At 43.5% G+C, this 10,555-nt stretch overlaps 1 protein-coding gene across 1 annotated transcript; it reads right to left on the bottom strand.

Moving 5' to 3' along the window:
- Positions 1-958: 958 nt before the first annotated feature.
- LOC120050424 (5-hydroxytryptamine receptor 5A-like) lies at positions 959-6,879 on the bottom strand. The gene is made up of 2 exons (XM_038997014.1): positions 6,142-6,879; positions 959-1,291 (listed from the first exon to the last, which is right to left on the bottom strand). The coding sequence occupies exons 1-2, from the start codon at positions 6,877-6,879 to the stop codon at positions 959-961; spliced, it is 1,071 nt and encodes a 356-aa protein (XP_038852942.1).
- Positions 6,880-10,555: the final 3,676 nt, after the last annotated feature.

The raw sequence follows: 10,555 nt of genomic DNA, 5'->3' as shown, positions 1-10,555 counted from the left end.
TGTTCTCAGAACATTAAGAAAACTTTCCATAAAAAAACACAAGAAAATGTTAGTAACATTCCCAGAACGTTCTAAGAATGTTATTTAAAAACATATACATTCTGTTCTCACAATCAACAAAAATCTTGTTAAGTCTGCTCAGGTTTGTTGGCCGCACCTACTAATTGGCCACACCTGATCTTAATGAGGGCTTGTTTCCTTTGAAATAGGGTCTGTTTAAATGAACAGCTAGTTCCATCCTGGTGGTGCAGTGGACTAATTCCATGGATAGAGAGCAGAAGATCATAGGTTTGAATCTCACTGACGTCATGCCACAAGAAGAAAGAAATGTGTTTGCAAGATTAATGCCTGAGCAAATTATGTGCTTGGCGTTAAACTAGCAGTGTTATTTAACATTCAGGGAACAATAGAAAAATGTTCTCAGAACCTCTCTGCAACCTAAAAATGTAAGTTCCCAGAACAGGTGAAATTTTCACTTCCATTCTCAGAACGTTTAAAAAACATTCAGTTTTAACAGTCAGGAAACGTATGGCTTCATTCCCAGAACCAATGGGAAACCAAAGATGTACGTTCCCAAAACTTCCAAGGAACCAAATGTGCTAGCTGGCCATGGTTTGTAGTTGAGTCCTATGGTTTATGAGATCACCATATTTTTTTTTTTTTCAGTCTATGGTGTATCTAAGGAAAGTTACCCCCCTCAACACCATTCCTGTGACATCAATTTGATCATGTGATGGTGTGTTTTTTCAAGACAGCCCCCATTCTCCGCCTCTGCCTTATCCCCAGCCTCAGTCTTAGTTTTAAATTAACAGAAAATGATGGCCAATGTTCTGTGGTCAGAGACAATTGAACGGCCACCCTCTGATTTTAACAGCTATTTGGCATGATCTGTTTTGTCCTTTAGCCCTCATTGTCATTTAGCCCTCACCCTTTAGCCCTCAGCCTTTAGCCCTCAGCCTCAGCGTTGACGGGAGAACAGGTTCCTAAGGGCGTTGTTGTAGTTCTTGTTAAAGGCGGTGTAGATAAGCGGGTTGAAGAAGGAGTTGGAGTAGCCCAGCCACAGGAAGATGCTCTTCCAGATGGGCGGGATGTCGCAGTGGCACAGCGGGATGATGAGCTCCGTGAGGAAGAAGGGGATCCAGCAGAGGACGAAGACTCCGATCAGGATGCCCACCATCAGCGCCGCCTTCTTCTCCTTCTGCTCGCGCCACGTGTCGCCGTCCGTCTGGAAGGTCACAGTGGCGTGGCGCACTGTGAACACCATCTGGGGCTGCCGCGACGTTTCCTTCACCTGTCAATCAAATCAGTCAGCCAACCAGTTAGTCAATCTGTTAGTCAATCACATCAGTCAACCAATTGATACTCACATTACTAAAATAAGTTAAACAGACCAATCAGTCAGTGTTTGTCGCAGGCTTTCAGTTTTACCGTTTTTGAGACACTGTCATCCACAATTTATTTTGTTCTCAGTCAATTAGTCAGTTAGTCAATCAGTCAACCAATCGATACTCACATTAGTAAAAGAACCAGCCATGAATTAGTTAATTGAGCAACCAGTCAGCTAGCTGAATCCAATAGGCAAATGAACAAATCAAGCAAAAACAAGCAAAATAGCCTCTAATGAATGAATCATTGAGCCAAACGATACGTTTGCATAAACTACAACCTCCTGCCAGAACTCAAGCCATCAACCTGCACTTGTGACTCATACAGAGAGTGCTGTTAAATGGAAGTAATGGAATGAAAACACCATGCATCAATCTATCCTCCCATTTCTCCTCTCTAGGAAGCTGCACTGTTATGTTGAGCCTGATGGAGTAGTGTTTCTCTCTACACCTGACCCCTGCAGGTCATTCTGCATGAGCTGTTTATAAACCTACACTTTCCTCCCAGCAGATCACATCTGGGGTTGCGTCCCAAATGACACCCTATGGGCCCTGGTCAAAAGTAGTGCACTAAATAGGGAATAGGGTGCCATTTGGGAGGTAGGCCTGGTCAATTAAAACAAACAATCAAAATAATCAATTTGCAGCAGAGGGTAGGAGGTTAAAAGCACAGTGGCTGGGGGTAAGTTGTAATATTGTGTAATAGTGTAATATTGCAGTTTAAAGGCTCAATCTGGCATTGACACATCAATTTGTGTACTTGTAAATGAATGATATATAGCCATGGATTCTTGAAGAATATAAATTATAAATGCCTCACACGCTTAGTTTAACTGTCATACCACACATCACAGTCATACCACACATCACAGTCATACCACACATCACAGCCCAAAATAAATGATGCACATGGTTAAAACTATCCTTTTGATCCCATGCATGGCCAATCTGGGACTGTGATATATGAAAGCCTGACTCCAGTCAATAGACTCAGTTTTTCTTGGCATAATGTAAAATGTAATTTGTTTGTACAAAGAGGAAGCTAACTAGCAGTAACTAAGTGACTAAACTAAGTTACTGGTGAGTTTAAGACATGCAAACTTAAGTCATACACAATACATACGCAATAGTAATGTTGTTTGATGTTGTTTCATAGACTCAACTGGATTAATCATAGCGGATCCCTTTTGCATACCAAGTAACGGTAGAATAAATATTAATATCATTTCCTATTAGATCACAGTGGTTCTACTCCACTGAGCCACACCAGGGGGCTAAGGGATTGCATTTAGAGATGGGTTGAAAGTAAGGCCAGACCTACCTCCAATCCACTCAGAGGTAGGCTAGCCTACCAGAAATGTTCATGTTAAAACATGTCACGTTCCTGACCTGTTTTCTCTTGTTTTGTATTTATTTAGTTGGTCAGGGCGTGAGTTGGGTGGGTTGTCTATGTGTTGTTTTCTATGTTGGGGTTTTGTGTGTTCGGCCTGGTATGATTCTCAATCAGAGGCAGCTGTCAATCGTTGTCCCTGATTGAGAATCATACTTAGGCAGCCGGGGTTTCACGTGTGTTTTTGTGGGTGTTTGTATCTGGTGTCAGTGTTCGTGCCACACGGGACTGTTTTCGGTTTGGTTACGTTTGTTGTTTTGTATCTTGAAGTGTTCTGTTTTACTTTCATTAAATAATGAACACTAACCACTCTGCGTTTTGGTCCTCTCCTTCTGTCAGCGAGGACAGCCGTTACAAAACATGTTGGAAATACAATAAATTACATTGTAACAACTGTTATTGTAACACAACTTGAATTGTACCTCGTAAATTTTTTTATTAAACCCGTCTTTATATTCACAAACACCTGAAAAGCTAATTTTTGTTGTTGTTCTTAAATACATTTAAAAATGCATTGGAAACAGGTTAATAACATGGACATGTTAGAATTGCAAAAGGAATGTGCACTATGGGCCTAAACTGGTTGAATCAACATTGTTTTCACTGTCATCAACATAAAGGAATTTCTGTATTTTTATCACCCAACTTCTAAACTAAAATCAATGACATGGTAAAGTTTTTGTTGATTTAATGTTGAATTCATGTTAGTCAATCAAAATTAATTGTTGAACTGACGTCTGTGACCAGTGGGTGTAATTGTGTGTGACATTTCCGGTAGGGCTCCCTCCCTATTGTGGTATACATGGTCCATTGTGCTTAGATCTTTTCACGCCTCAGAGTCATGACTCCTTTTGTCCACGCTGTTAACTGGGCTGACCTTGAGCCAAAGACGCATGTATACAAACTGTAATACCAAATCGAAAACAGCCTAACTTTCCTCCATAGAAAAGGAATGACAAAATGAATTCAGCTGAAAGACCATAGTCCAAGGGGGTGATATCTGACTGTCAAATACATTGGACATAAAACTGTCCAGTTTGAGTGTTTGTTGCAGCTCGTTCCAGTCGCTAGCTACAGCAAACTGAAAAGAGGAGCGACCCAGGGATGTGTGTGCTTCGGGGACCTTTAACAGAATGTGACTGGCAGAACGGTTGTTGTATGTGGAGGATGAGGGCTGCAGTAGATATCTCAGATAGGGGGGAGTGAGGCCTAAGAGGGTTTTATAAATAAGCATCAACCAGTGGGTCTTGCGACGGGTATATAGAGATGACCAGTTTACAGAGGAGTATAGAGTGAGGTGATGTGTCCTATAAGGAGCATTGGTGGCAAATCTGATGGCCGAATGGTAAAGAATGTCTAGCCACTCGAGAGCACCCTTACCTGCCGATCAATAAATTACGTCTCCGTAATCTAGCATGGGTAGGATGGTCATCTGAATCAGGGTTAGTTTGGCAGCTGGGGTGAAAGAGGAGCGATTTCGATAGAGGAAACCAAGTCTAGATTTAACCTTAGCCTGCAGCTTTGATATGTCATGAGAGAAGGACAGTGTACCGTCTAGCCATACTCCCAAGTATTTGTACGAGGTGACTACGTCAAGTTCTAAACCATCACAGGTAGTAAACACACCGGTGGGAGCTGGGCATTCTTCTTACCAAACCACATGACCTTTGTTTTGGAGGTGTTCAGAACAAGGTTAAGGGCAGAGAAAGCTAGTTGGACACTGAGAATGATTTGTTGTAGAGCGTTTAACACAAAATCCGGGGAGGGGCCAGCTGAGTATAAGACTGTATCATCTGCATATAAATGGATGAGAGAGCTTCCTACTGCCTGAGCTATGTTGTTGTAGATGGGGTGTCTACAGCGGGTGTACGGTGATAAATAGTCGTTAGGCGCCAATTCGTTTTTCTATTTTATGGCTGCTCAGTATTATGTGAATAATTGTTGTGGTATTATTGAATATATGAAATTCCAAAGACCTACCGGGCTATAAGAAGTCTATTTTTAACTGACGAATGAGGTGTTTCCAAATCAGTCGGTGGATGCCTGAAATAGCTGTCTATAGTCTTAATAAGTTGATGCTGTTTTGTACCAGCCAATTCTCTCCCCTTAGTCTCAAAACAAACCAGCTAAGCTCAAAGGCCTATGTTTTCTGTTTGCCTATTGTATATAACATGAGAGAGTGAAGGCAGCATGCAGCTCCCTTTGAACAGAGTAAATAAATGGCATGATTTAATAAATTAGTTTGGGCTTGTCGAGTGAATCTGCGTTCCAAATTGCACCCGATTCCCTATATAGTTCACTACTTTTGACCGGAGCCCATTGGGCCCTGGTCAAAAAGTAGTACACTATATAGGGATAGGGTGCCATTTAGGACACAGCCTGGGTCTCTGGACTCTGTCAGAGTCCTTGCTGATTAGAGGGAGCTGCTGTGGTGAGGAAGGCGCAGTGGTCCCTAGCCTTGTTAAACATGCTGGGTGTTTACAGGCCACTGTGCCTATAGCGATTAACAGGGGTTATACCAACTGCCTCCCTCACTTGTTACTGTCTTTTTGTTTCTTCCCTCTGTGTGTGTGTGCGCGCGCGTGCGTGCATGTGTGCATTTGTATGTGCGTGCGTGTGTGTGAGAGAGAGATAGTGTGAAAAAAGCCAAAGATCCTTGAAAAAAAGATGATCCTTCACATCAAGGGATTGTTTTTGCATGTTGACTGTGATTTGTGTCGTTGCGTGCGGATGTGCACGTGTGTGGGGGCCTATGTGCATACATGCACTTGTGTATGCCTCCAGGTGAATTGGTCTGTTGAGTATGAGATACAGCACACGCTGATAAGCGTTAAAGAACAATGCATATCCCACAGCCCTGCAGCAGCATCACAGCGCAGCTCAGAATATATTATACAGATGACATGGTTTTCCACTAATTGCCCAGCAACCAATTTGAGAGCTACAGTACAGTCTCATCAGTCAATGATAATGTGATATGCACTCACGAGCAGATATGATAGAGCTATAAGGACACTGATATCATAGCGGTACATTCAGAGATTTTTTTAGATCGTGTTCGAATGCGCAACCATTATCTGAACATTGGTCAAGGTTGATGGATTAAGTCTGGCAAAATTGCCCGAGGAGCTTTAGGAGTGTGTCAATGTAATAATAATATAATAACATCAACTGAATATTAATGTCAAGCTAGTCTACTGGTAATTCATCATGTGGATCCCACATGAAACATCCAACCACCCAGCAGGCAAAACTGGTTGAAGAAGACATCATCACAACCAGACACTGGTATGAATAACATCATTTAGATGTATCTTCAACCAGTTTAACACGCTGGGTAAGACTATACTGTAGCAACAAAAGTACCTCAATCACCTCAGCCATAGGCGTGATGGTGTTGGTTTTGCACGAGCCGATACGGAACTTGGCAGCCTTGTAGATCTTCCAGTAGACGAAGAGCACCACGCACAGCGGCAGGTAGAACGCTCCGAAGGTGGAGAAGATAGTGTAGGAGGGCTCCTGGCTCACCTGGCACTCCATGCCCTCCTCCGAGTAGGTCTCCCCCCAGCCGAACAGCGGCGACAGGGAGATGACGGAGGACAACAGCCAGGTAAGCGCAATCATCACATTGGAGATCCTCTTGCGGGTCTTGAGCGTGTACTCCAAGTGTCTGGTGATGGACCAGTAGCGGTCCAGGGCGATGGCCGTCACGTTCCAGATGCTGGCCGTGCAGCAGAGCACGTCGAAGGAGATCCATACCTGGCAGAGCACGCGACCCAGCTTCCACAGCCTCCCGTTGAGCTCGTGCACCAGGCTCAGGGGCATGACCAGGGCGGCCACCATCACGTCCGAGATGGCCATGGAGGCCACCAGGTTGTGGGGCACGCGGTGGAAGGTACGCACCCTCAGGATGGTGAGGAGAACTAGGAGGTTCCACACGAAGGTGGCCACCACCAGCATGGCTAGCAGGGTGAGAGTTAGCACGCTGAACACTGAGAACGGACGGTAGAAATTCCCTGCTCCATACCCCAGGTCGTCGCTTCCGGCCCTGGCCCGGGCCCCGCTGAGGTTGGCAGTCACCAGGCTCACATTGGGCTGGGTCATGTTCAGCAGTGTTCAGCAGAGCTCAGACAGGTCTGTCACAGGGGAAGCTTCTGATTTGAAGCATCCTGCAGTGTATAGAGAGAGAGAGAGAGAGAAGAAGCTTTTAACTCATGCAAACAGAACACACGACACTTGATAGTCTTGACACATGACAGATGTCACAGCCATATCTATGGAAAGGGTGAAGCGACAAACAAAGGAAACTGTGAAGGGCATTGAAGGAGAATGATTTTATTCAGATCATTATTCCGATTTTGTTCACGTTCCCTGTGAAAGGACTACTGTGTTCATGATGTGTCATAAACACTGAAACCTGGTTGAGAGTCTCATTTCAACTGTCAATTCATCTGCCTGCAACTTTCGTACTTGGTTGTGATGTCGACTATATCAGCTGCTGTGGTATGTCTGTGATTCTGACGAAGACCATTAATATTCAGCTCCAAAGCCCCAACCGTCAACTTTTGCTTTGCATTCATTGTCACCGAAATTGTATCACATATGAAAAGACTTGCACAGAATACACAATTTAGCGTTTGTTACTTTGGTTTCACGTTATTATTTAGACAAAACAGGCATCCTAGGGATGTTGCAAAATCAAAGGAAATAGTTATGAATGGGAGTGTGAAGGTCATATGTTGGAGACCCATTTCTGTTAAATATGCCCATTTACATAATCAAATGAAATAAAACAAGCTGAGCTAAAGTTACATGCAGGAAGTATACTCAAGGGTCAAACATTTTCAACACGTTGTTGTTTCTGTGGCTTCACTGAACAAAAATCTAAACGCAACACACAACAATTTGTACCATTTTACTGAGTTGCAGTTCATATAAGAAAATCTGTCAATTGAAGTAAATTCTTTAGGCCCTAATCTATGGATTTCACATGACTGGGAATACAGATATGCATCTGTTGGTTACAGATACCTTCAAAAAAGGTTAGGGGCGTGGATAAAAAAAAAAACACTCAGTATCTGGTGTGACCACCAATTGTCTTATGCAGCGCGACATGTCTCCTTCACATAGAGTTGATCCAGCTGTTGATTGTGGCCTGTGAAATGTTGTCCCACTCCTCTTCAGTGGCTGTGCGAAGTTGCTAGATATTGGTGGGAACTGGAACACGCGGTCTTACACGTCGATCCAGAGCATCACAAACATGCTCAATGGCTGACATGTCTAGTGAGTATGCAGGCCACGGAAGAACTAGGACATTTTCAGGAATTGTGCATAGATCCTTGAGTCATTATCATGCTGAAAAATGAGATGATGGCGGGAGATGAATGGCACAACAATGGGCCTCAGGATCTCGTCACGGTATCTCTGTGCATTCAAATTGCCATCGATAAAATGCATGTGTTCGTTGTCCTTAGCGTATGCCTACCCATACCATAACCCCACTGCCACCATGGGGCACTCTGTTCACAACGTTGACATCAGTAAACCACTCGCCCATGAAGAGCACACTTCTCCAGCGTGCCAGTGGCCATCGAAGGTGAGCAATTTGCCCACTGAAGTTGGTTACGATGCCGGATTGCAGTTAGGTCAGACCTTGGTGAGGACAACAAGCATGCAAATGAGCTTCCCTGAGGCGCTTTCTGACAGTTTGTGCAGAAATTATTCAGTTGGGCAAACCCACAGTTTCATGTCCGGGTGACTGGTCTCAGTCGATCCTGCAGGTGAAGAAGCCGGATGTGGAGGTCCTGGGCTGGAGTGGTTACACGTGGTCTGTGGTTGTGAGGCCGGTTGGATGTTCTGCCAAATTCTCTAAAATGACTTTAGAGGTGGCTTATGGGAGAGAAATTAACATTTAATTATCTAGCAACAGTTCTGGTGGATATTCCTGCAGTCAGCATGCCAATTGCACGCTCCCTCAACTTGAGACATCTGTGGCATTGTGTTGTGACACAAAAGTGCACATTTTCGAGTGTCCTTTTATTGTCCCCAGCACAAGGTGCACCTCTGTAATCAGCTTCTTGATATGCTACACCTGTCAGGTCGATGGATTATATTGGCAAAGGAGAAATGCTCACTAACAGGGATGTAAACACATTTGTGTATATTTTTTTGGAGAAATAAGCTTTTGTGCTTCTGGGATCTTTAATTTCAGCTAATGAAACATGGGACCAACACTTTACATGTTGTGTTTATATTTTTGTTCAGCATAATTAAAATAGAAAACTAACGTTAATCTGGTATCCAGGGAACTATACTTTACTCTTAGTGTTGCATAATTCAAGAGTCGCCTTGGGAGTACTAAATGCTATAGCCTATATACTGTATTTCACAAAGGCTAGCGAGTCTGTAATAATTACCTCATTATCTATATCGTAATTTGTCTCAGGACTTGCTGTGATATGGATTTTTTCATTGACATTCACTCACACACACACACACACACACACTCACTCACTCACTCACTCACTCACTCACTCACTCACTCACTCACTCACTCACTCACTCACTCACTCACTCACTCACTCACTCACTCACTCACTCACTCACTCACTCACTCACTCACACACACACACACACACACACACACACACACACACACACACACACACACACACACACACACACACACACACACACACACACACACACACACACACACACACACACACACACACACACACACACACACACCAACAAGCAGATCCAATTGTTTCTAGTCCTTTATCATTGTGTAACTGTAAACTATATTAGCCCTGTTTCACCTGTCCTATTATGGCTATGACCCCTTGACTTTGTTAGAGCTCTTTGCTTTAATAGTCAATGGGCTCACTTATTTTACAGTGCCATTGTAGTGCAGTGTTCTGGTCCCAATCTGTTCCAAGCCAGGGACAGACTGGGACCAGAAGTCGGCCTGGGATTTCTAACACACTGGCCCATTTTTACCTCGATGTCCCAACACCGGGACATTTGGCTTTTGCCCAAACTCCTCTATGGTCAGTCCTGCGCATGTCGATATTGGGATTAAAATGTCATTATTGTACCTGAATCAAAATGATCATATCTTTGTGTCTGCCCAGAAAATAGGGGACGTTAGGTGACGTTTCCATTAGTTCCCGTAAAAGGCAGTGGTATTCAAACTTTTTCAGCGGGAAACTATTTTCTTCACTCAAATATCTGGGGACCCCATTATTTTCACAAATATTTTTTGTTTCTCTCATCATTGTCACGAAGCCACACCCGTCCCACTCGCGGTAGAAGTTCAGAATGAGAAAGTGTAGGCAAAATATAAATAATGATGCTCAAATAAATAAATAATAGAAACAAATGAGGATTTTTAATCAGCCTAATCGAGGTGGAGATTACATCTCACGTTCCAGTGTTCAAACTAAACAAGGCTGCATGGGATTTCTCTTAATGCGACTCCTTGCAGCCAATGGCAATGTCAGCTTTCGGTATAATGGCAGGAGATGCTTGTGGATTTGACAGCTCTAACGCAGTTGCACATCTGACACCGCCAAAACAACCTCTGTGTATTTCGGCTAAAGCGGATCTGATTGAATAGAGCACAAAGTCTTGTTACAACTTTCGAGGCTGTTGTTAAACTGCTAAAAAATAAAAGTCAGTGGACATTGAGAATCTATTATGCTCTGTGATGGCTTTGGGAATCCGTCAGTCGTAAGTTATTTATGAAACTATTGACTTTCTGGATGAGTGTTCATAC

Source organism: Salvelinus namaycush, chromosome 7 (assembly GCF_016432855.1).
Source record: "Salvelinus namaycush isolate Seneca chromosome 7, SaNama_1.0, whole genome shotgun sequence".
NCBI lineage: Eukaryota > Metazoa > Chordata > Actinopteri > Salmoniformes > Salmonidae > Salvelinus > Salvelinus namaycush.
The sequence above is the reverse complement of the archived record's forward strand: the minus strand, read 5'-3'. Positions and strand labels throughout refer to the sequence as shown.